The sequence below is a fragment of the Antedon mediterranea genome, chromosome 2, assembly GCF_964355755.1.
Source record: "Antedon mediterranea chromosome 2, ecAntMedi1.1, whole genome shotgun sequence".
NCBI classification, from domain to species: Eukaryota; Metazoa; Echinodermata; class Crinoidea; order Comatulida; family Antedonidae; genus Antedon; species Antedon mediterranea.
Genome location: NC_092671.1, coordinates 3,372,597 through 3,399,938, shown reverse-complemented (window position 1 = coordinate 3,399,938; position 27,342 = coordinate 3,372,597). Strand labels below are relative to the sequence as shown.

The window sequence follows — 27,342 nt, the reverse complement described above, 5'->3', positions numbered from 1 at the left end:
AGTTCGAATCCAACGCTAGTCGTATTGCTTGTATCTTTTGGCAAGATAGTTACGTTTGCCTCTCTCTACCTGATAAGACTCAGACACAACTTTGCGCTGATTACTAGCTGCATTGTGGGAGTATGTTTCCATACGTGATTAAAACATGATCGGGGTAATAATATGTACAACGATTATAGGTTTCATAACATTATACGCTTTATAAATCCAGAATATTATTAATAAATGAAGATGGATGAAATGATGACGATGATTGTTGTGATAATGATGGTGGTAGTTACTGATGATAATGACGCTGTAACCAATGATGTTACTGAGAATACTATATGACGATATAAATTGGATTGCAAAACTTAATTATATCAGTAACAACTTAAGTCAAGATAAACATTAAATATTAAAATTTATTTTGGTAAAATATTTATAATGTAATAGAAAATATAAGTTAAAATTTATTATAATAAACATATAAATATATTGATTATTTAAAAAGTGACTTGCTATACTCATAATAGCTCTAGCAGTTTTGAAAACTAATTTATTCTTTTTAATAAAGTTTCTAAAGAATACAGTACTAATACATTAAAGTGCTTTTTATTAGTTTAACAACATTAAAACATTTAAATTTACCATATAAATATTTTTAAAATAATTAATTCTGTTTAATAAAATACAATAAGTTTCTAAAGAATACAGTACAAATACATTGAAAGACAACGACATTAAAAACATTTAAATTTACCATATGAATATAATATATCTGTAAATAACAATACACTGTACATAATACATATAGACAAGACAAGAATGATATATTTATTATATATTTTAAAAATGTGTATATTATTATATTAGTAAATTTATTAAAAAGTACAAATAGAATATGATTACAGTCCAGATCCTGGCATCAAGGAATATCTGTAAAAACAAATAAAAAAAAAACATATATATATAGTGTATATTGGAATCTTCGTAGGCATGTTTGGCGTTCCATAATCTATTAGACCTGCTACTTTTTGTTCATAAAACAAGCGTTTATTATTTTACAAAAAATACTTACAAGTTGGTTTTATGTACCGAACGTCATCAAATTCCGGTGGCTATTGATAAAAAAACCCAAATGATTTATTTAACATTATTAAAAATAGTATATTGTGGTTGAAATGAACATGCTCGGTTTAAAGATGTATTGTCCTGAAAAAATAATTCTTAAAACAAATTTTGTTGAATATTCCATTTTAATGTTATCCACTTTGACCAAAAATTGGGTCTAAAAAAAGTGTATTTACCTGAAAAAAATGTAATTTAAAGCAAAAAATGGTCAAATTGGCTGCCAGCCAATGGATTTTTGGTTGAATTTAATCATTTATTTTGTCATTTTACAAGTGAAAACATTATTTTTTTTCGTTTTTTTTTCTACGGATGTAATTAACTTTATATTAACTACAAAATAAGGTATTCAAAGTCTGATTTAATTAATCTTCATTTTTCATGTTTTTGGGGGACAATACATCTTTAAAGTGTTACAAATTTCTAACTATATGTTATTCGATATAGAGATAATAACACCACTTAATAGGTTTTTAATGTAAACTTAAATTATAAACTCTTACCTATATTTTTGAAAATTTAATTATTATACCACAATAACAATGTTTTATTATCTCATTAACTTTTAATAGCTTAATAATATATTAAAATATGAAGAGATAAATTTAATTTTTATGCAATATAATTTTACTAACCAAATGAATCTTTTCAATAGGTGTCAACGTTTTGTCTGGATTCCTCAAGCCTAATAATAACCGTACTTCTGTGTTTAAAAGTGCATGAACGATAAATGTGACAATACCCTGAATAAAGACAAAAAGGACATCCATTATAGAAAATGTCATATAAAGCTCTGTCCACACTATCAAACTTTATGTTAACAAAAAAAATGTGATGTGCCCATATATGGACATGACGATGTCAAATCAGTACCATATTTGGGCTTATCACTACAATATTTAGGCAACATCACACTTTTTTTTTTAAACTAGTTTGATAGTGTAGACAGAGCTTAAGTACAGTGAAACCCCTCCTTTCATAAACCTTTATTATGGGGACACTTTCCAATGAAATGAACGATAGGCAATATATTTGTAAACACTACGGTCAAACCCTATCCAGGGGACAGCTCTATTGAGGGGACACTATTCACTCCAGTAGGCGGCAAGATACGGATTATTCTCTAAAGCTCTGTCTACACTATCAAACTCAATGTGATGTGCCCATATATGGACATGATGTCATATCACTACCGTATTTGGGCATACCACCACCATATTTAGGTACATCACACTTTTTTTGTCAAACTAGTTTGATAGTGTAGACAGAGCTTTACATTTAAAATAGCCAAAAACAGCTACTTTTTTGCAATAATGCTAAACCCTCACAAGTACAGAAATGTATTAAATTGTTTTAAATGATGAATAAAATATTGTTTCAAACTTACCAAGCATGACATTGCAAGTACAAATAAGTAGAGGGCATAGAGATAAAGACCATATATTCCAACTAGACCCACACCCCATGTGATCAAGAAATATATCTGTAAAGTCCATGTTCCAAAGTAACTAGATCTGTCGAAAAAACAACAAATTTGAACATAATAATATTTTACATTAATTAATTTTTCATTTCATAATTCAAAGGCAAATTACTGAGAAAATGACAATGCTGTGGGTATCAGTAGCTGGATCTCAATGGAGATACAAAAATAAAATAAGCAAAAAGCTAAATCAAAACGAGTAAGTGTAAAATGGACAGAAAAATTAGCATTGCAATTTTTATATGTCTGGTAACACTCTGTGCTATTAAGATACTCTAAATCTCAATTGTAACACTTACTTAAATATTGTTGTTCTATCTTCTCTATAAACTTGCTCATCAATGTCTCTTAGCATCCGATATAGCATGTATAAGGTACACTGCAATATAACAAATAAATAAATTTAACTTAGATATTTAGATACATTGAATTAATTAATTTTTTTTTTTTTAATTTTTTAATAAGATACAATAAACTGTTATTGTTTTATTTTCATACCAACAATGTGACCCTGTATTATCACCAAAATCCTAAAATTGTAAACAGACTTACACCATAGACCCTGGGATTGGTAAGCAAGAATGTCAACCACAAAGCCACAGTGTCACTATTTCTGATTATACAGAGTGCTAAAGAGTTTTTGTATCAATTTTAATAGAATCCATGTATTATTCATTTTATGTAAGTATTTCGATGTGGAGAGCCTCTCGACGGTTATTTTTATTTATAACTTTTAGGTTATCCGGCCTCATTGACTTACTTTTGTATTGTTTTTTTTTTTTGTACTGTTCTGTATATTGGCGAAATAAATGATATGATATGATATGATATAATTTATTAACCAATCTGATCTTTTCTAAAAACATGGGCATTATTACTTTTGTTTTAAGTTTCTGTATATTAATTTTTTGACTTTTGTAAGAATGTTAAATAACAACACACTATCAACCAGTTTAGATTGACCTCTCGACAACATTTATTTCATTAATAAATAAGCATCTGGTTTTTAACAATTTTTCAGCAGTGGAAAAATTTAAAAATGTATAATTATCAACACAATACAACACCCTACTGACTTGGATATAAGCCTGTCCTGGAGGTCACATGATTTATACATGTGATTCAGTGGTCTATGAGAAAAAGCATGAACCCATAACATGATCAGATAAAGTATGGTACGTGATTACTTACCAATCCAAAGAACCCTAATGGTCCGACAAACGCACACCATAAGAAGTTTGAATTATCAAGCCAACAGCTAAATATAATTTGTAAAATAAAAATTAAATATTTTCATAAAAAATAAGTTTCTTGAATATGGGGTGCTAATGAATTAAATTGCTTGACCTAAATGTTCTCTCTTGCATTGTATTTGTAAAAATTTAGCCCACCCCCACATTCGAATTTGGTTGGTTCTGCACAATAAATAATTAAATTTGGTGGCTGAAAGTATAGTTATGAGTTTCTGACACATGAGTTATTAAAGATGTATTGTCCCTTGAAACACAAAAAAATGAAGGTCAAAATATACTAAATTTTAATTGGCCATATCAAAGTAATATTAAAGTTATTCACTTTAAGTCGAAAATTCGAACCAAAAACAACAATTTTACGTAATTAACAGCTAAATTAATTTGATTACATTTCGTCTGGAAATAGTCGCGAGCGAAAGTAAACAAAGATTTCAAACCATGAGTATACATTATGCATGATGCTAATTAGGATTGTTTACAACTCGTCACGGTTGTGAAGGTGTTTTCACACAGATCGCTAGGAAGTTTTATGATTATGCATACAGAGTAGCCAAATTAGCGCATTGTATTATAAGATATGTTTTGATCGAAAACTTTGACTGGAAGTCAAAGTTATTTTTTTAACCAAAAAACGTCTGTATTTCAGTTAAATGATTTTTTTTTTGACTAATTTTTGGTGAAAGTTAATAACTATTATGATACTTCAAAATGACCCACTTTTTTTCGAAGTCTTTTTATTTTTATTTTTTTGGAATTTGACATCTTTAATATTTTTTTTCATATATAATATACTATCTAATTTATGATGTATAATAATGCATGAAAAATCTACTTACAAGCCAGCCTCTTGTTCAATATAGGCATCAGGAGAGAAACCAAACGCAACACCCACATTTAGGAACGGTACTCCTGAATAAAAACATGATTATTATTATATATTAGAAACTATTACTCAGAAATTATCCATTTCAAATATTCAGTAAACACATTCGAAAAATAGTACAAATTCAAATTCACAATTTTATTAACATTCACCTTAGCATCAAGGTATGGTTAAGCAACAACATTCATTTTTAAAAATTATTTTGTTTAAAAAAAAGTTGTATTGCTTTGTAGATATCTGTTTTTTGAAAGGCTGTCTGACACTACTAAAATGGCTCCCAACTTTCATCCACATTCTAACAGATTTATTTTCTAATGAATAAAATGGCTTTTCTTTATGTTGTAATGCTTTAAAATATTAATCTTTTTCTGTTGATTGTTCAGCTCTTAGAGGTGCCATGCATTTTGTGCTTTAAATTGAACTTTACAATCATTGTTATTAAATTATCAAATAAATGCTATTTTTGCTTGACAGATTGTCATATAGAATTTATGAAAATTATCTATTTAAACACCTAATAAAACATCCAGGCCATTTAAAACACTTACCCCATCCAAAGAGAATATAGTATTTGACCCGTTCTTGGAATGGAGGCTCATCCTCATCATCATCCTCGTCCTGGATCTCTAAGCTCTCTGTGAGATCAGTAAAAAGCTGAAAAGCCTCTATGAACAGCCAAAGCATAATGACTGTGTTGAAGTAGTGGATTAAACAGCCAGATAACATACAGTCTCCCTGTTAAGAAAAATGAAACATTATTGAAATATTAAAGAATTGATTAAAACATCAGTAAAACCCCTAATAAGTGGACACCTTGGAACCAAAGTCTCCTTAAGGGGGTCACCTGAATAGGGGTTGGCAGTAGGGTTATAACAGTGCCCCCTTGTTCGTTATAGGTGTTCTATTTAAATTATTTGACAAAGTGATCTAAATTTTTAAAACTTTATATGGGAACTGTAGGTAATTTCTTGTAATAATTATCAATTAAATTCACCCAATAACATAAGTCGCCCTGTAATTTATTACAGCATTATCAATTTCTGACTACATTATGTTAGTATATTTACCCATGCATCTTTGATATCCCCAGAACCAGCCAGGGACAGTAATGCAAAAATAACAGCAACACAGAGGTTGATGTGTATGGTGTGTAGAATAACTCGTAGACGCCTGAAAAAAAAAAAAGGCAAATACATAAAGTTAAAAAACACACCCAATATGAAATAGAGCATATTGGACACAATAATCATTATTTGAGAAAAAGATATGGAGACTGTAATAGTCTGTACTGTACTGTAAAAGCAAAATTACATATATAATAAAAATATGTAAATATAGATGCTAAACTACTGTATAGGTAAGTATAATATCAATCAGGCGTGGTATACTAAATGTGTTTTTAATGATAAAAAAAATAATTTGGAACCTTTTGGACCTCAAGAAAAGTCTGTTATTGGGAGATGCTTCCAGTTTTCATCCCACTGACTCATTCAGAGTATTGGGAAAGTCAACTTTAATATTACTCAATATTTAATCTTTACAAAGCACTAATACTACCTGTTGTGACTTACTGTTGTTGTATGTGGGCACCTACTGAAATATCTCATATGTATAGACTTGAAAGGGTTCAGAGATAGGCCACTAGAATAATTATGTACAGAAAAGAAGGAAATTGGGACACTTCATATTTATATAGGTTAAAGACCCTAAATATTTTAAGTATTGAAGATATATTTAAAGTGTATAGACTCACATTAGGTTTTAAAATAATGCATGGCCTCTGTCCATCATCCTTTAATGAGTTTGTGAGATCAAGTGAGAGGTGTGAAGGGCGGTTAATACATTGGAAGGCAAAGACCAATACATTTTTAAATTCATCGTTTGTTATTTTCCCTAGATTATGGGAGCAACTTCCCAATGAAATTAAACAATGTGCTACAATTTCAGATTTTAAAGCCCAACTCATCAAACATTTGATCTCAAAATATTAAGTTGTAATTGTTTATATTGTTTATTCAATGCAGCTTATTTTTAATTGGTGTATCTCATTATAACTTTGTTTTGTTTTATTTTGACTTAATTTGTGCTACTTAGTTTTGTTATTTTTGTATTTATAAGTAATGATGGAGTAAGAGCAGTTTTCTGTTTGGGCTCATGCCTATTACTTGCTCCTGGCAAGATGAATTGTAAAATGTACTTTATGAACTTTTGCCGAATAAATATTATTATTAATAATAATTACTGATAGCTTAGCATATCACAATAGTGTGTATTACTAGAAGAAAGATGTTTATTGACTTACTTGGCACATACAAGATAAAATAAGTACACTCCGAGAAAAGAAATTGAAAAAACTGATAGGATTCTTGCCATCCATTGAAGGTTGCCCTCGTCAGATTCTTCCTCCTAGTAAATCGAATGTACGCAAAAAGTCAAATTATCACATTTTAAAATTTTTCAACCAATCAAATTCACTTTTCCCCAACAGCTAAAATCCCTTTATTCATTCATTCATCAGTGGGAAATTACTTTCTTTTATGGTCATTTGCATGTTAAATATACATAGACATTACGTTTGCTCTGAGATATACTTTTTTTTTACTCTTTTCTCACTTGACTTCGAGAATAAAAAAAAAATTGGAAATGTCATATCTTACATAATAAAGCTAAATTAAACTAAAAATATACAAAAGTAATAAACAATTAAGTAAAATGTCTCACCTCCTCAAAAATTGGTTTAATGATGATGGCGAAACTGGTCATGTGATAAACATGACATATCGTAATTGTCTCATTAGTCGAAACAACTTCGCAGCCACGGGTATCCCACGCACCATTTGTCGTATTTCTAAAACAAACCAATTAGAAAAGTGAATAATATTGGCAATAAATGACAGTACTCTTACAATTGATATCATTTAAGAAAGTAGAACTATTAGAGATATATTGTTTCCCTGAAAAAATGATTTGATAGTTTTTTGTTTTTTTATAGCGGACATCTTAATGTCACAAAATGTTTTACCTGACAAAATCATAATGGAAAGAAAGATAATATAGTCAACCGGAAGTGTGCCTGGAACTTGATATGTTTTTGTGCATTGGGAAAAAGTGATCAACTTGATAAAAACTATGTAATGGCCTATCAAATTTGCTTTTATTTATCCTTATTTTTAAGGCTTAAAAGCCTTAAGTGGATAATGATAGTAGTAATTAATATGATGAATAAATTATAACACTTACGGTGCGCTATGATTCCAAAATGAACAAGCTACTTCTTCATGTGAAGATTTATTCACAGGCTAAAATAATATCAATCATAAATTATAATTAAACACTAAATATATGTGGTTAAGGTAGTTGGGGAGATAGGACTTTCAGTACTGCATATTAGACACTCAACATCTTTAGACAATTTCAAGTCACTTTTAAAAACTGAATGAATTTTTATTTTTGATAGCGCTATGAATGATCACTGATTGTTGAATTGATTGATAAAACAATATTGAATGTGTACGTACCGCAATGTGTGCAAAAACAATTCTGATTGGGTTGTACAAGTCCATCCGCAGAGGTGGGTCAACCGACAGCGATGCTACCCTACTATTGATTTTCACTGGTTTACCATCTAAGCCTTTAACACTGCAAAATTAAAAGAAAACGGCAACTCTTTAATTAAACTACTTATGACAAAGCGAGTTTGGATAATCCATTGCTTGTGATTGGTCAATTTACTTGCGGCGTGCTTACATTCTTGCATTACTTCAAAGTGGGAACAAAGATGTAGCAAACATTGTTTTTTTTCTTCTTATTTTGGTAGGGTAGACAGATGCCTTTTCCCTCTAGCTCCTGTGAATATTTTTCCGGCGAGCTCTCATATGGGAGCTTCAAAGTGCTGGAGAACAGAGAGGTGTAAATGGTTCCTCGGCTTTTTTTGGTTATCTTAGGATATTTAATGGATCATTTTTATGTGTAAAGCTTAGCTTACAAACATTGTATTAGGCGCTATATAAGACAACTATTATTATTTATTATTAATAGCCAGATATATTCTATAAGCTTTCATTCACATGGTTAATAAAAAATTAAAAACAAAAACTCACTCTTGAGTTCCAACTTCCGGAATCATATCAGGAAGTGTGTTGTACATTGTGGCCACCAAAGACGATGTTTTACCTAAAAGAAAAATTAAACTTGTCAATATAATTTTAGTAACAATTTTAAAGTATTAAATTACATCATTATGTCACTTTTTAATAAAAGTGAGACAAGCCATAAGATTACATATTGTTCATCCTATATCAAACTTTTAATGATGTCATACTTTTAATGATGTCATACTTTTAATGATGTCATACTTTTAATGATGTCATACTTTAATGATGTCATACTTTAATGATGTCATACTTTTAACGATGTCATACTTTTAATTATGTCATTTTCAATAATAAATTCATATTCATTGATTTAACCATGGGTTCAGACGGTGGTTAATTAATGTGAAATTGGTGTATATGTCAAAGTTTAAAAAGATGGAAATTAGTTGTAACTCACCAGGCTCAGTGAACTGAAAGAAGTGTTTCGGTAGGGTAAATTTCTCAATTGGGTCATTCCAATGAAGTTTAGTTTCATTCCAGTTGGACAGTGAGTAATCGGGTAATGAGTACTTATCGTGCTGGTTGCTGTTTTCAAGCGAATCCACCTGCATACCTGTGGTAAAAATAAATATTTGTTGAATACTTTAAAAATGTATTGTTCCCCAAAAACATGAACAATGAAGATTAATAAAATCAGATTTTGAATAGGTTATTTTGTACTTGTAATAAAGTTGTGAATTTTGAAACAAAAATTGATAAACGCTCATAAAGATTCTGTGTTCTCACCTATGTTTTCAGCACTTAATACAAGCTTCTCATGACCAGATTTTGTCCTTAATCTTCGAGAAACTTGAATTCCATAATCTTCAAGAGTTTTAACTAGTGATGGTGTACCCATGCTAACCTAAAATAATGAATAAACAATACTCATAAGGTTTCAGGATCCTACAGTACAGTATGCAATGCAAGGTCATGTGGCACAGTGTGTTGGACATTGGACTACTGATCCTGAGATAGTGGGTTCGAATCCAATGCTCACTGCATTACTTGTATTCTTAGATACTTATGTTTGTCTCTCTCCACCCATGTGTACAAAATGGGTACCTGGTAAGGTCCAGCCACAACTTTGCACTGATTACTAGCTGCATTATGGGAGTATGTTTTCATATGTGTTTGATCAAAAAAATATTTACAAAATTATTACGCTTAACTCAACTAAAATTAATTATGAAAATAACAAAACCTAACAATAAAAAAAATAAAATATTTATAAAGTACTAAGTATAAAGTATTTTTCTGAAAGAGAAAGTGTTTTACCTCATTGACTTTTTTCCAGTTTTCAGATCGGTTTGGTTGCATCATATTGCTTGTTATTTGAATCAAATCCTAAAAATAAACGTGAATTACGGATAAACAAATATTACTAAAGCCCTGTCTACACTATCAAACTAGTTTGACAAAAAAGTGTAATGTACCCAAATATGGTAGTAATATGACACATAAAGTTTGTAGACAGAGCTTTCTGGCTGGTAAACACAGTGTAACATTTGTTTGCGCATGTATAGAGATGCGTGTTCTGTGTGTGGGAACCATCGATTGTTTGATCGTTTTTCACAGATATGGTGTTTTGTTTTGATTTTGTTCAATGTGTAGTCAGTATTTTATTTTTTTTAAAGAGATAAAAGTTAAACTTTAGTGGGTGCCTAAATGCGTGCCTGCATTCTGCTCTAAATCAGTACCTGTGAAAAAATACAGCAGTGTGGTCACCCTATCATGTGCACAGGCTTAGATGAGCTCCTACCAGCTCATTCCTTACAGAAATACTGGGCTTACCTTTACCTTAATAGAGTTACTTGTAATCTCCACACACAATCAAATGAATTATTATTCATAGGTACAAATGTATATATAGTGTAAACGGAAAATGAAACTTACTGATAATTCAGACATGGCTTCTGTCTCATTAAGTTTATAATCTACTGGGGCATAAACTATTGCTTCAAACACATCCACACAGTATGCAAGGTCGTTTTGGGGAACATCGTTTCTAGGATCAACAAGGTAGCGAAGTCGGTTCCGAACGCTGGTATAAACAGTTCCGTTTATAATCGCCTCATCACTTAACTGAAAAAAAAAAAAAAAATTTTAGATTATTGCTTTTAAATATTTGATTTATCTTGAAATGGTAAATAATTAATTACCATTCTCATCATCACCTCAATTATCTTCATTATCCTAATCATTGACCCCTCCTATTCAAGGGACACTGTAGGGACACTTTTTTTGTTAAAACAAACAAAGGAAAATATAATATCTAAACAAAGTAAGATGTGCCCAAATATGGTAGTGATATAACATCATCATGTCCATATATGGGCACAACACATTTTTTTGTCACACAAATTTGACAGTGTACACAAAGCTTAAAGCAAACTTCTATTCAGAGGACAGTCCTATTAACATTTTGTTGGCTCCTGAAGTATCCACACAGCCTCTTGTAAAAAGTATTATAATATCATTATATTATTACTAACCACATCATTTAGTTCGTAAATGCTTCGTGCACAGTCAGCATCGTGTAAGACTTTACAATCTGGTTTTCCAGAAAATGGCGCCAACGCATCTAGTTCTGGATGATTCGTGGTTACAACTGCAAAATATAAATTATTTTAGTAAAAAATCAGATGTGCAAGATGTAGTATCATTTATCAAGGCAAAGTGACAGTGCAGCTTGTAGCTGTATATGCCCTTTAAGGACCCACAACAGATACAGAACACCAGGAGACAATTCTTTACTATTTTTTAATAGTGTGTGTAAGACTGTATCCTAGCATCAATAGAAAGTTCAATTTGCGACAACTCACAATGACCAAACCACGTCATTTTAGTTCATTATGCATATGCAGGAATATTGAGATGTGTGGCCCCTTCCTCAACACAGGTTTGATTGACCTGTCCTAGATTGGTCATTGGTCATCGCAAATTTAAAAGCTCTGTAATGTCATATGTGATGCTGTACAGTATTATAACCTCAACCTTAAAATATTTTCATAATAGTCACATGTGATGTTGTGTACTAGATGTTATCCATGATACTTTCCAAATAATCCCATATTTGTAGATACAGCACATTATAAATCATTATGTACATACCAACACCAGTTTCTGCTTCATTCCCTGTCAAAGTGTCTGCAAGTGAGGGATCATCTTCTTCGAAAGTCTTGTAGAATGTAGCAAAGTCATCGAATGATGCTCCCAGATAATCACCATTCATATCATTTCTTTTGCCAAGGTGTAGATGAGTAGCGAAATCACTTACTATGGGTGTCTCTATTTCTTCTGTCGATGAACCTGTAAAAAAGATAATATTTAGACAGAAATATGAATAATAATAATATTATTAGTAAGCCTAAAAAATTTGTCCTCAAATTAGGTAAATAAAGATAATATTTTTTTGTTGTTTCATTTATAATATAATATTAGGGAGGTTTCGCAACCTTACGAATACGATAACGAAAACGGATACGTCATACATTTTTTAAACTTTTGAGCTGATCCCCATTTCATATTCGTAAAGCGTATTCGTGTTGACGAATATCACCAGTCATATTCGTAACTACAAAACGAGTATAGTTTTTGATCTATTTTGCACATTTTGCATTTGAATCAGGAATGATTCATGATTATAATATAATTATAGATTTATTGAAAGTAATTTACTAAAGTAATTTACTAAAATGCCAAGTCAATTTTGATAAATAGCAGTTTTTAAAGTCCTCACTCGCTTTGATGTTACGCTAGGCCTAGGCAGCCAAGCACCAAGCAACACGTACCTGCGCTTCGCTCAAATTTACCGCAGTCATATTTTGGACGCGCCTCAATATTTTGTTGCGATGCGAAACAGATTTTTTTATGGCTTACGAAAACGAAAACGTGTGCGTGACGTATCCGTTTTCGTTATCGTATTCGTAAGGTTGCGAAACCTCCCTAATAGCTAACAAAATGCAATATACCCTAACCCCTACCTCTCCCCACTCTGTTGGCACACATCTCTGTGAAACAAATGATGGGAAATATGTTCTATCACCAATGCCAACCACTATTCAGAAGACACTATTAAAGGGACACTTTGCTGGCTCCTAAAGGTGTCCCCTTAATAGGTTCTACTGTACATTAACTACACTATTATTATTATTAGGCCTAAAGAAATTAAATGAAAACTTTTTTTAAAAACATTAATGGTCAATATAACCATTTTTTTTAAGGATGTTAAAGATGTTTAACTAAGACATGTTACAAGTCAATAAAAATGGTCAGTAAGTCGAATATGATTCTTACCAGTAAGCACACCATCAATATACAAACGTAAGCCCTGTGCTTCACTGTAGGACACCGCAAGGTTGAACCAACCCTCAGGGTCCTCAAAGCCTGTGCTGAACTCAATCATATGCCTCGAGTGTTGCATTGTGACTGTCAAATTTACACCATCATATGCTACTGCGAAACCACGTCCATTTGGAGCCTGAGCACCAGAACTGGTGTAGAAAAATAAAATTTATTATATTATTTTATGTATATTTACTATAACTATATAAAACTGTGTGCTAAAAATTAAAAGTTTAAAGAGAAAAAAGAGAGACAAAATGCAAAGAGATAAAGCACTTTAAACCAAAAAGCAAAATTGGATTTAAATTGCTTTTCTTTGTAAAACTAGTGCCATAAACAATGGAGATTAAAATCTGAGATGGAGTCAAGCATTTTGAGATACAATTAAAAGTACTTCATGAAATGAAAGCTGCCAGGACACTCCATCGAATCAGCTCAATATCTAAAGATACTGATCAGTCCATATATCACCATGCCAGATAGAATGCCAATCTAGAAATTGAACTCTTCAGAATAGCAGAAGACCCTAAAGTTCTGTCTACACTATCAAACTAGTTTTATAAAAAAAAGTGTGATGTGCACAAATATGGTAGTGATATGCTTAAATATGGTAGTGATATAACATCATCATGTCCATATTTGGTCACATAAAGTTTGAAAGGATTGCAGATGATAATGATTTGTATAATTAAGATGATAATAACAATAATAACAGTTATTTTGCCGTGCCATACCTGAGAATGTATCCCACACTAGTCGGATTTGTGATATTGTTCAAAAGATGTTCAAGAGAATTTATCTTGACCCAAATGGACAATGTAACTCCAGATGGCGTGCATCTTGATGGGTCACTCACGCACGTTCTGGAATAATCGCCTATGAACATTTAAAAAAAAAAGATTTTTTTAGTCTCTGCTTTTGTCATTTTTATGTTTTTAATATTTCAGTTGACGTTTCGACTCCAGCTCAAGTATTATACGTATGAAACGGCATTTGTGCCAAAATGTTTATCTTTTACCAATATTAAATCAAATCAAAATCAGCTTTTTAACCAATTTATATAAATGTCTAGGTAATTATACACTGTTTATTGCAGTGACTTCCATTCAATTGCATTGAAAAAAATAAATAAAATGATGTTATTTCAGTAAAAAAACTTGTAGATCTTTAATATTATATAAACAAAACTTACCAATATCAATGAAACCAAGACTATGAGATGTATTAGTTATACCAGTATTTACGGCGCTACTTCTATCATCATTGCGATCCGAGACAACACTGCTATCAACTAATTCGACCTCATCACTGGTTACAAGATTATAATATTCATCCGCAGATGCATAAGCTGTCACAGCTAGAAAGATAAAACATATTTTTAGTTAAAGATCCTAAAATATGTAACCACAAGTAATTTGACCAATCAGACACGATGGATCATCCAAACTTTCACTTGTGATTGGTCAACTCATGTGTTGTCCAAGTGGGAATCAAGTTTTACTACTTTACTGTAGTTTGCAGGGCGTTCTTTAATTGATTAACTAGTTGAAAATAAAATAACTTTTATACAAACCATCAATTCCTGTTAAATCTTCAGCGTCTGGTAAATCTTCCGACAGAACAGGGAACTCAAGCTCAACATCATCAAAATATGCTTCTATATATTTTCCTTCTAGTAGGGAACCTCTTCCAAGGAATAATTCATTGTACGTGCGGCCAGAACGAACTTCTTCGGTTTTGTTATCCTGAATAAGAAAAAAATTGTGAAAATCCTTATAAACATAGCTAAGAAATACATAGAAAAAGAAAATCATAGAGATATTATAGTTCATTATAATATCTCTATGGTAAAATGCAGAGCTAACGAGGGCGTGTTATTTAATATTTTAGTCCATAGTCATGATAAAGATATCTCAAGCTTTATGACGTCACCAATATATAGATTTTTCTAAAAAAAATTTCTGAAGGCATTGTCTGTAAGCACATATAGTACGCCCAAAATTTCAAGATGATAACATAAACATTTTTGACGCTATCCTGCAAACAAACAGAAAAAAGCAATAAGTGGTACTTATTAAAATAAAATTTTTCCAAGGTACTTATTTTTGTATATAAATGAGTTTTTACTAACAATGGTATGTGTCAGATCAATTCCATCAATGAACAAATCAATGCCTGCATTTGGTGACCAAGTCCATCCAAGGAACATCCAAGGACCATATGTAAAATTGCCATTGTAGATTCTGCTGACCCACAAGTGACTGCCATCAGCCACTGTTGCTAAGAGACCAAACTCATCTTTGACCAGAGAAATTCCTTGTTCATCTAACAATTAAAAGAGAACCATGATTTTAGAAGTTATAATGTAAAAGACATATGATTTGAAAGTTTCTTGTTTATATTCAGAATAACAAAACTGAAGAAGTTCATTCTGATCGCATATACAATGAGTGGCTCTGGCATTTTTTAGCCTGTTTTTTCCTTTGGACACTGCTCAGGGGCTACCATAAGATCCCAGGTCGCTCATAGCCGTTACACCACTGGTGTAAATTCCAGATTTTTGCTAGGCAAGTAAATAATAAAGAAACATCAGTGAAAGACAATATGAGACTCCTTACCTTCTACCTCTGCTCCAAGACTCACAAGTGTTCCAACATTTCGATCGTTATCTTCCAAACGTAGCCAGATGCTTAAAACAAACCCGTTCTCACAAGCTGTTAAGCGCTTAGGACAAGCATTTCGGAAGTTACCGAGAGAGATCGCGCCCGTTCGACCATTGGTGTAAACAGATCTCCCATTATAGCGTCTGTCAAATTTGTATTTTGCTCCACTCGAACTCAAAGTGTATGGATACTTGAGGCTAAGTAACGACTCAAACGGCCAGCAGATTTTGTTGCTATGTATGCAGTCAATCTGTTCATCTAGTATATAATAAAAAAATAAGATTATGGTATTATATATATTACAACTTAAAACAGCTTAAGAACCATGTCAAAATTAGTCTTCTGCAGTTACTGCAGTAACTACATTTTGTTTGCTTTTAACCTGTTTATGCAATTATTTAGCAAGCTTTTTGGCTAATTTAACATGATCAAGTTTTCACTTGAACGCAACACAAGGATGTCAGCCCACCAATTGTAATTTGACCAATCACGACATGACGGACCATCATAACTGTCAATTGTAATTGGTCAACTCATATGTGTTGTACATACATCATTGTGAGAACAGCTATTGGGATACCAGAAAAAAAGCACTTCAGGTTATTGAGTTTTTTTTATCTTACCTGTCAAAGTTGTAAGTTTGTGAGATTTCCGAGGAAAGAAATACTTATCCCAGACAACAAGATTAAGTATTATAAAACTTCCATAGTCTGAATTGGCGTCATTTGGTCGTCCGATGGTCATGTGATCATTGGCAGCGCTTCCTACTGGTGCATGAACACTAGTGACATTAGCTTTGACTGGTGCCTTACCATCTATGTAAATTGTTATACCTGCACTAGCAGACCATGTTAATGCTATGTTGGAAAATTCATTATTTGGTATCACCTAAAACAGGAATTCAAGATGAAATAATACAAAATTATTACAGATAAATTCATGCATATTATTTGAATACAGTAATCATTCAGTTAATTAAGCTCATCCAATATGGATATATGCTTTTCTATACCTAATAAAATCTACACTTCCTTGTATACTTTTAGGCCTACAGTCATTAAATAGAAATATTATTGAAAACAAATTACCTGAACATTAATTGTCGTTGCCCATACGTTAGTTGCATTTTCAATGACAAATATCAGATCATGTCCTTCTTTGTATATTGCTACGCCACTACCATCTCCTCTTCCAGCACTAGAATAAAAAAGAATCGTAATGTATGATTGTCTTTGAATTCCAGGATTAAATTTTATGTGAAAACAAAATGTGATGTGCCCATATGTGGACATGATAATGTCATATCACTAACATATTTGAGAATATCAATACCATATTTGGGTACATCACACTTTTTTTGTCAAACTAGTTTGATAGTGTGGACAGAGCTTAAGAGAGGGTCAGGTTGTCTGGGTCAAAGTCAGGTTTAACAAGTCAAAAGGTTGTCTGGGTCAAGTGTCAAGTTTGGATCCTGGGAACACTGATTTGACTGAACTAATTGAAGCTTACCTTAGGAGATAACCAACTGGATCATTAGAAGAGCCATGTAACAGTTTAACCCACATTGAGATACTCAGACCCTCACTGCAATCCATAGGTGTTGTGAAACAGTCAGACTGAAACGAACCTGAAACACAATAGGTACACTTGTAAGTGTCAGAGGTCAGACTCTTGTCAGTTACTCAACTCCCTAAATTGACTCAAAACATATTGAGTCAAGGCCTTGGAAACTAAGTCATAAGCCAATAAAATCTATTCAGTTGGCAAATTGAATTCAAAAAGAAAGATTTGTTTTGGCTTGTGGAATCAACAGCAACCTTCACAATGGGTCATTCGACTACACAGCTGTTGAGTCAAAGAGTCATTGTACCATTCTATCAAATACACATTAACATGCATCTTGTAGTTAATTTCAAAGCCAATTGAACCTTACTTACCCAAGTTCAAAGCAGAAGCTGACTGAGTGAGATCTACAGCCATGGGGTCCTCTGTTACCCTAACACTTGCTGTTGGCCCAATGTACTCTTCTTGGCCGAGTGATTTTGTCATTAGGATATCCAGTTTACTTGTTATTAACTCTTCAGACTTCCATTGATAAAGTGCATCATCATATTGCTCAAATTCTGAAAATAAACAAATTCAGAGTTCATACAATTAATATTCATAACTTTTCAAAGAGCCAACAATGCAAATTTCCAAAACTATACACAATGTAATCAAACATTTCTAAAATTGTTTTTTAGGTCTTGAAAACTTACATTTGCATAACTTTATAAAACCTGTAAAAAACCTGAAAATTATAAATGTTTTTTTTTTTTATTCTACTTTATTGAATTAAACAATGGTGACAAACAAATATTAGTATCAGTATGCATGCTTTACCTGAAAGACCAAACACTTCTCTAGCATCCCACGTCTCCACGAATCTCTCCCAGAATACAAGTTCCTCAAATTCCATTGAACTATACGCATCTAGGAAATCATTTCTACGACCGAGGATAATTTTTGTATCAAGATCAGCTTCTCGGATCTTACGAATACCAACATCATCATACGAGACAATGTAACCATCTTTATATAAGATCATTCCTGTGTTCTTCCTCCAAGATATTGCAAGGTGGATCCAATCATCTGAAAGAAAACAATTAAAGTAGTGTTTTCCAATGGTCTTCTAAAGAACCAAATGAAGATCCTGCAACCTAGTAACTAGAATGTGTAAAATTGCAGACATTCATGAGTTACCTGTTTTTACAGTAATTTTAATACAAAGTGTTGATCTTCGCATACAAGGCACACAGCATAATACAGAAATGGTCAGCTTTGGACTCCAAAGACTAGGACTCTAGAGTCAGAGAGGTTTTTTGTGGCGGCAGCCTCAATGTTGTGAAATTCTCTACCAATTTTAAACCACATTTTCAAAAAAATCCCTGGGTGCGGTTGTGGGAGTGTGTGGCGGCATTTAATTATTATGATAATATATGCACAAAGAAGAAGATAAGTCAAATATTACCTGGATCAGGTGTAAATTCAATCTCTGTTATCCACTTCCTATCACCATCAATCAAATTGGCACCAAGAACACCTCGACGCATGTAAAACGACATCCCCCTCGTTGATTGCTCTCCCGTACTCATGATGAAGTGAGGTACATCATCATGCACTGGGTAAATTCTCGCCCAGAGTGCGAGAGTAACGCCATCTTGGCATAGAAATGGATCGCTAATACACGTTCCGGGTAAGTCACCTGTTAAAAAAAAAATATTTGAAAGAAGCAATGCAATGATTTCATACATAAATAATTTTCGTAACTTTTTCAAGACTTTTCCAGAGCAAAAAATGTGAACAAAATTTGTTACTTTCATACATCTTTAAAGCATTTTATTTCAGGCTAGGCCAATAAACCTGACCTACCTAACAGAAACCAAAGGTTGTCGGTCCCATTCACATGTGAGGCTTCACCTTTCCCATCTCGACCTCTAGATGTTAGAATTTCTTCTCCTCCTGGTAACGTTATTTCAGAAGTGTTTGCCAAGTTTGTTGCGTATTCGGATAACGAAGCAAAATCGCGTGCAATGTAGCCGTCACTGGTCCAATAATATGCTGCTTTTCTTAAATAGGATCCTTCCGTTGCTAAAATTAAAAAAAAAAAAGAAAATTCATTAGTTAATGTTTTATTTTGAACATTTTGATCACATAAAAAATTAATTTCAAAAATAAAATTTTGTACCTACCAGTTACTCCAAGAAATCGGTGCTGTTCAAAAGGAAAAAGATAACGGTTCCACACGACAAAATCAGAAACAGCTATGGGAAAGGCCGTGTTTTCTGTATACACCGTACCAAATGTTATCCTATCTGAGTTGCTGGTGTCGGGTGAGCCACTTTGCCTGGATTGTAAGCTGAGTTGGTGTCCATTGATAAAAATAGCGACACCATAATGTGTAGAATATGTTAGGCCTACATTAATCCAATGACCTGCCTCGACCGCGTTGGAGCGAGAAGTGCCAGACACAGTGCCACCACCAGCATAACCAACTAAAATAATAAAGACATAATTATTACTAGTGAAAACACTTTCCTCTGGTGTCGATTAGTATATTGATATGTAGTTCATTGATAGTAAACGAGTCATTTTAACTTACGTTTCAAGACAGTTTCATCTAGCTGTCAGCTAGACTTCATCAGTTGTAAGTTAAAATTACTGGTTTACTATCAAACATTTCAATATAATCATTTACACAATATTTCAGTTTTATTTGTGCTATACCAATGCATTAATAAATGAAACACAAGGATTTGTATCACCAGCAATATAAAAAACAAATCCAATCTGCTAGCCTATCTGCTGCCAATCAAACAAACACGCTCTTTGAACACTTATCTTTTGCTATAGGAAGTTGCGAAAAAAACTGGTAGTATTGTAAATAAATATAATAATAATTTATCATTATAATACCTGTTAATATCAAGGCATAATTGTCTGTGAGCTCCAGCATTGTAAACGCGCCATATCCTTTGTTAGCGCCACCGTGTAGTATAATGCCTGGTGTGTCCAAATCTATGGAACTGAAAATCTTCATCCAGAACGATGCTGCAAAACCGTTCTGACACAAATCGGGCCGACTGAGACAATCTCCACCTACTAAAGACATTTCTCCCCCGCCAGGAACCGCATTCATCCACGACCCAGCTGCTGTCATTCTACCATGCATGCCTACCTCTCCTCTGCCAACAGCGTCAAACTCCGTAAACTGGTTACCGTCATCTGCCAGAGATTCAAAGCGCTGAGCAAGCTCATATAAGGGATTTCTGAGTAACTCATCATTTTGATCTGTGGACATTGGAAATAAAAAATGTTTAATTATTATTATTAACTGAGCAAAATACTTGAAGAGAGCAATTGAGGGCGTTGTATATATTATTTCGGCCTATATTGAAGAAAACGATAACTCAATATTTTAATCAGAATTTGTGATGTTAATAATAGATTTTGGTAGAAATTATAATAACACCAATTCTAAAATACAAAAATATTTTTCCCTTGGGTTTGTTTGGGCTTTCTAGAAATTCTGGTATTACAAATGTGTGTTTAATTGTAAAAAAGAATTTGGGATAGTTTCGAGTTTATTTGGACAGTCGACTGTACTTTCTATTTTATTATTTCAGAACCCAACACTTGTATGGAACAAAATTGGCAATACTTTTAGCAGTATCCATATTTAAAAAAAAATTCTTTTAACCATAACTTATTGATAGTTACGTTTTGTGGTGTATTTATTATACTCATCATTATCTATTAAACTACGCCTGCCAGCTGATGTACAGTATTTTTTTTCCTTCATTTTTGTATATTGTTTACAAACGAAGCACTACTATTATACATTGGATCAAAACTTACCCAAAAGATCTTCTGGTGAGACTATAGCAACATAACTGTAATTAAATGTTGGTGTCAAATCTAGAGATAAAAATTAAAATAATATAAGTATAAGTAATTCCTTTTTTTCCCTCTGAGTTGCAATTTGTTAATAAGTGGTATCTTTCCCTAGGTATAGTAACTTAGGCCTACTAGTACTACTATTTTCTTTTTCGTCAAAAATAAATACTACCAATTATATCGCATCAAGATATATGATTGCTCTTGGTAAAATGTTTTTCACATGGTCTTTCTAGCTGACACTATTACTATAATTAAGAATATCATATTATATTATTATTATACTCACCAATTTCACAGAAATCTCCATCATAGCCAAATTCACATTCGCAACGGTAAGTGCCAATACGATCATGGCAAGTAGCGCCATTCAAGCATAGACTATTAACACAATCATCTTCATCTGTTGAATTAAAACATTATTTTATTTTTAAAATGCATTCATTTATATTTTGAATTAAAGTTCGTACCTACTTACTAAACCTATATAGGACTAATCAAGGACTAGGCTAGGCCTAACTAGGGCCTAGGCCTATGTGTTCTACTACTACGCTATGCCCTCTACTAGCTTGTTAGTTAGAAAAAAGCCTTCGAAACCCAATCACATCACCTATATGGCCTATATTATACCTATACTCTAGACTAGGGCCTAGCTAGGCCTAATATATAAATAGTAGAGCGAGCCTGGCTGGTGGATTGATTACTCCTCGCCGTAAGGGCAATTAATTATATAAGTTTTTGTTAACTTAAGCTACTCGGCGTATTTATTTGATTTGTATTAAAAATTCAGACGACGTAGCCGCGCCTAGGCCTAGACCACCCAGCCAGGCTGTGTTCCTCCGGCCGTCGCGCCGCTCTGAATTTGTTTAGTCACACTTCATTGCATTCAAGAACAACAACAAAATTACGTCATAGGAACGTTTGCTGATTGGTCAAAAGTTTTGCAATGAATAACCAATTAAAACAATAGCATAAAGTACTTGTTCCAATGAATTGTTTATATTTATCACAATAAAGTGGAGTTCGATAAAAAAAAAATAGAAATAGAATATATTTACCTTCACTGCATAGAGTTCCGATGTAGCCAATATCACAGACACATGTAAAGTTTCTAATACCAGCGTCTCTACATATACCATTGTCACACGTAACATAACGACAGTCATCGCCATCTAATAATAAACAAAATGTGTGTATACATAACATATACTGTATTTTGTAAGTGACCACTATTTGACTATTATATGCAACTAAACATTTGCCAATGCGGCGTTCCATACCTATTCCATTCATTATGGCCAGTTTTCTATGTTCATCATCAGGTAAGAATAGCTGCATAATTTGCATTTCATCGTAGGTACCGGAAGCGAAGTCTGTGAACTCGCCATCTACAATTCTGGCACCCAAAGTGATGTTTCCTAAATTTGGGAGAACGAAATAAGGAACCTTTGTCATCATCTGGTGAACTTCTTCGCCGTCAATCAAAGCCTTAAAAACACAAAGGAAATTATATAAAAAACATGTACAGTATAATTCAAAACACTATAATATTAATACGGTATTATAGTTTTAAAGATAATCGAACATTCAAAGAAGTATGTGTCAATCGATTCGATTGAGGCCAACTCAAACAGCGTCGTACGATGAGGCCCGACGAGTCGTCTCGTAGGGAGAAAGTTTAAAGTTCTCCCGACAACATAACAACTACGCCCGACGCTATCTCAAGACGACTCGTCTCGTCGGGATTCAACTCAGATAGCACCGACGAGTCGAGACGTTTCGTCGGACCTTGTCGTACGATGCTATCTGAGTTGGTCTTTAAGCCTATAACAAAAAAAAATCATACTAGGGAGGCGGACAAAGGATACTCATTAGGTCAACGACCATACTAACCGTAAGGCCCTCTTCCTCACTCCACACAAACGCCGCGTGAAAGTATCCGCTACTGTCCAGTGTATCATTAACAATTGATGTCCACAGGTGAGTCCCGTCACGAACTTGGAAGACGAGAGTGTTCGACTCACGGTATATGTCGAACCCTGTTGCATTGCCGTAACCTAGGAAGAAATTAACAATTTGCATGAAAACTAAACTTAAAGGTTATTATAATATATAGCTTCGGTTTCGAAATGTGTACTGTTCATTACAAAATATAGATACAACATTGTTAATAAACCCATATATTTGTCGTTACCGATAAAGGCAAAACACTATGAACCCGGATACCGACCACCGAACCGGAATCCGGATCAGTGTGTGAACGTAACGAAAATAGAGTTTGTAAAATGTTCCTGTTGTCTTCATTACCTGAACTTAATATGTATTTTGGACCAGTTTGTTGCAAATCGTCATCGGTAACTTTGACAAACAACCCGATGGCCAGACCGGACTCACACATGGCCGGATCAAGCGTACACTGTCCGTTAAAAGGAAGACTCAAATAGCTTCCAGCGCCATCACCAGCGTCTCCTTCCATCCGGATCGCGCCGTCTACGATGCCGTCGTCGGAGAGAGATAGGCCATCAGTCAGATGTAACGTACTTTCAGCGTACGGCTCCAAGATGCATGTCATACTGGTAACATTACTACTAGTCGTATTACTATTTACAGGAATGTCTGCGGCGGCGCTAAATGGACAGAAGTATTCAGTGTACAGGATTTCAGCTGAAAAAAAAATTAAAATAATATATGATGATAATTAAAAAAAACTACTTAAAAGTTGTTTTGCGTCAGGGATTAATTTAATTGATAAGATGTTTGCCTAACTATGACGACGTAATTGTAAATGTATTTAGAATTCTCGAGTGGGACTCGAACCCACGAACTCCAGATCACTAGCATTGTGTTCGTCATCTAGATCAGTCCGCGCTGATGGCTGAGTTATATTTGAGCCTGGTTCCTACTCAGACGCAACGCAAGGACGTAAACACAACGTAAATAACTTGACCAATCGCAAGCGATGGATTATCCGAACTGTCGCTTGTCATTGGTCAATTCGGTTGCGTTTGCGCTCACGCACTTGTGTTGCGTCCTGGTGGGAACCAAGCTTTTAGAAGCAGTGGGTAGTGATAATAAATGTGTAAGTTAATTTGGTCAGATGTTTTCTTTGACGTAATTAGAGTTTGTCATAAATATAAATTACAATACAATGTAAGAATACAACAGTTATATAATTATTTAAAACCTTCGATGTAGATGCCATAGCGATGGAATAGATCGATATTGATTAAAGGATTATCGATTATGTGTTGTTATTTTTACCTTCTTGCGTTGTTATTACAATCGTTGTGATCGCCTCTGTTGTCGGTTCCTCGGTTGTTGTTTGCACGGTCGTCGTGACTGTAAATTGATTTTCGGAATTGATTACTTATAAATTAAGGTAAATACAAAAACATCAATAATAATGACAATATATACTTCGATAATGTTGATTACGATCAGATTAGAGAAGCAACGATGGATGGATGTAGTGGCTGAGTTGTTAGAAATATACAATAGGCCTAAGAAATATTGTGATTTATGTCCGACAACAGCCACATTTTTCAATAAGTCAAATTTGTGTTATTTTTTCCACTTTTAGAAAATTGTATGTGTGCACATTCAGTCAAAATGTCAAGCTACAAGTTATTAAAATGATATTGAGTATTTAGTAGATAAAATAGATATCCACTTCCATACCACGGAGGAATTAAAAGGAACTACCATGGCTATTCATACGTACTTTGTTCAGTTGTCGTGGGTTTAGCTGTCGTCGGTTCTGTTGTTTCTCTCTCTGTTATTACTTCTGTAAATAAAAAACGTTTGAATAAAAAGTGCTAGATTCAGTTTCCATGTGCTTTCTTTTCTACAGGCCTACAATCAATTTTATTAGGCTGAGGATGGCAACATTATTATCTCATCATCAGTCGTCTTTCCAATATGTTATTTCATTTTCTCTGTTACGGATCTTTCTGTTTGAGATTTTCTTTATGACAACATTCGTTTTCCACGTAGATTCATCTTTTTGGCCATGTCATTTTACAGGAAAATTACACACACATTACGGTACTTAACTTTATTTTCTCAAATTGTGTTTATACGGTACAAATACAGTTACTTTTCAATCAATATGAGTGTATGCTTACCTATGATTGTTGCACTAGCGGTTGTCGGTTCCTCGGTTGTTGGTAATTCAGTCGTCAGAATTTCAGTCGTCAGAACTTCAGTCGTCAGAATTTCAGTCGTTAGAAGTTCAGTTGTCGGAGATTCGGTAGTCGGAGGTGCTGTTGTCGTTGGTTCTCCTGTGTTTTAGTAATCAATAATGCTAACAAATACCTTTTTCTAAAATTATTACAAAATAAAAAACGATACAAGGACAGTACGAAACAGGACGATACAAGACAGTTCGGTCAACCCCCATTTTGACATACAAACCTTATTTGTATACTCACGTGACCATCTTCAGACAAAACTGCGTTTCACATTCGACGTCGAAACGCTTTTTACATGTCACGTCAACTTTCTTCATAAACATTCCAACTTCCCTTCTTAATAGGTACTTAATATGATAATATAATTTATTCAATTAAATTAATAAATGGTTCGTGCAATAAAGTAATATTTAAACCATAAATAATTATTAAGCATTACAATTAAACAATGATCAATGATTGTTAATTATTATTGTTTAAAGTTACAGGACTAATAATAGTGTTTCTTCCTTACGTAAAACGATAGTCAGCAATTTCCAAACCACAGAAACATCTCCTGGGTAACCACATTGGTATGTAGACGCACATCCAACATTTCTTTGTTCATACAATTTCTTCCAAACCAATTTCCAGAAAACCATCTTGTATTGGTGTGCACATTGGTACTAGACGTGGTACGTAGCCCACATACGCACTTTTTGTTCATCTGAAGGAAATGATATACTGTAAAGAAAAATTATTTTATATCGTCGGCATTCGTTTGCAAATTAGTAAAGCGTGGTTCCCACTAGCGACGCAACGTAACGCAACCGACACAACGTAACAAAATGCCCTTCCCATAATTGTTTTTTCCCCCGCCTGCGTGAAATCAAACCTGCAATTTTTGCAGCACTGTTCCGTCGTCGGTTCCCACTTGTGATTACGCAATACAGCACTTTGCGTCGATACGTCGCTGCGTTACGTTGCGTTACGTTGCGTTCTAGTGGGAACCACGTTTAATTAAGGCAAACTTTTGAGTAAAAAGTTTGATTGAATTTGTTTATTTGGAAAATATTCAGTTATCAAACAAAAAAATAATACAATACAAAATAGGCTATTTTTTTACTATTTACTTATTTATTCAAGTTTGCTTCATATAGAGTATTTATTGTATCTGTTCTGTTTCATACCTTTAAGTGGCAACTTTCGTTGCTGTTGGTTTTGATGAAATGAAATAACATAAAATAAATAAAATTCAGATTAAATGTATCTGGATGAATTAAATGCTTCTATTTTTCATTTGAACTTAAAAGCAATATTTACTTAAAAGCATAAGATTAATAAAATCAAACTTTGCATAGATCATTTTGTAGTTTTAATAAAGTTAATCACTTCCGTAGGCAAAACACGATTAAAAAAACCCGTTTTCAATTTATATAAAGAAAAAATAATTCAACCAAAACCTCAATTAGCCAACCGCAAATTTGACTAAATTTAAGTTTCAATAGGTTTTAGGGGTAACATTTTTGGTTAAAGTAAATATATAAGTATTACGTAATATTCAACAACGGGGGACAATACATTTTCAAATGTACAGTATGTATTATTAATTCTGGTATATTCTGAATCCTATTGCTTCTTACATTTTACGAAAAGGAAGAATAATATATGTATAACTTAGGAAATTTGATTTGAGATAAAAATAAAAAGACTTACCGAACTAAAAGTGTAGATGTAGATTGAGTGTACCTCTAACCATGGAGTAAATATATATATATTGCTTCATAGTCCAACGCAATAGCAAGGTGGAAATGAAAGAAGACTAACGAAACACGTATTCAAATAGTCTTACTTATTATATTATT

At 33.1% G+C, this 27,342-nt stretch overlaps 1 protein-coding gene across 1 annotated transcript; it reads right to left on the bottom strand.

Annotated features, from left to right (window-relative positions):
* Positions 1-498: 498 nt before the first annotated feature.
* On the bottom strand, positions 499-27,279 carry LOC140040086 (uncharacterized). Its single transcript, XM_072085762.1, has 46 exons — positions 27,194-27,279; positions 26,013-26,221; positions 25,433-25,845; positions 25,030-25,092; positions 24,570-24,647; positions 23,616-23,972; positions 23,202-23,365; positions 22,589-22,796; positions 22,367-22,480; positions 21,598-21,711; positions 21,270-21,329; positions 20,328-20,702; positions 19,604-19,906; positions 19,284-19,502; positions 18,883-19,116; positions 18,255-18,503; positions 17,810-17,995; positions 17,382-17,499; positions 16,961-17,069; positions 16,496-16,760; positions 15,828-16,130; positions 15,341-15,534; positions 14,783-14,954; positions 14,402-14,566; positions 13,944-14,085; positions 13,162-13,358; positions 11,977-12,174; positions 11,358-11,473; positions 10,759-10,947; positions 10,141-10,209; positions 9,610-9,727; positions 9,281-9,436; positions 8,830-8,902; positions 8,248-8,368; positions 7,970-8,028; positions 7,451-7,577; positions 7,032-7,135; positions 5,797-5,899; positions 5,278-5,464; positions 4,683-4,755; positions 3,785-3,851; positions 2,893-2,972; positions 2,498-2,624; positions 1,746-1,853; positions 1,061-1,100; positions 499-918 (listed from the first exon to the last, which is right to left on the bottom strand). The coding sequence occupies exons 6-46, from the start codon at positions 23,878-23,880 to the stop codon at positions 908-910; spliced, it is 6,282 nt and encodes a 2,093-aa protein (XP_071941863.1). The 5' UTR covers positions 23,881-23,972; positions 24,570-24,647; positions 25,030-25,092; positions 25,433-25,845; positions 26,013-26,221; positions 27,194-27,279; the 3' UTR covers positions 499-907.
* Positions 27,280-27,342: the final 63 nt, after the last annotated feature.

Excerpts from the sequence above, each read along its gene's own strand:
- LOC140040086 (XM_072085762.1), bottom strand. The coding sequence starts at position 23,880 with ATGACATGCATCTTGGAGCCGTACGCTGAAAGTACGTTACATCTGACT. Across the intron at positions 14,086-14,401 it reads TCTTGGTTTCATTGATATTG|GCGATTATTCCAGAACGTGC; the intron begins GTAAGTTTTGTT and ends AAATGTTCATAG. Across the intron at positions 11,474-11,976 it reads TGAAGCAGAAACTGGTGTTG|TTGTAACCACGAATCATCCA; the intron begins GTATGTACATAA and ends TATATTTTGCAG.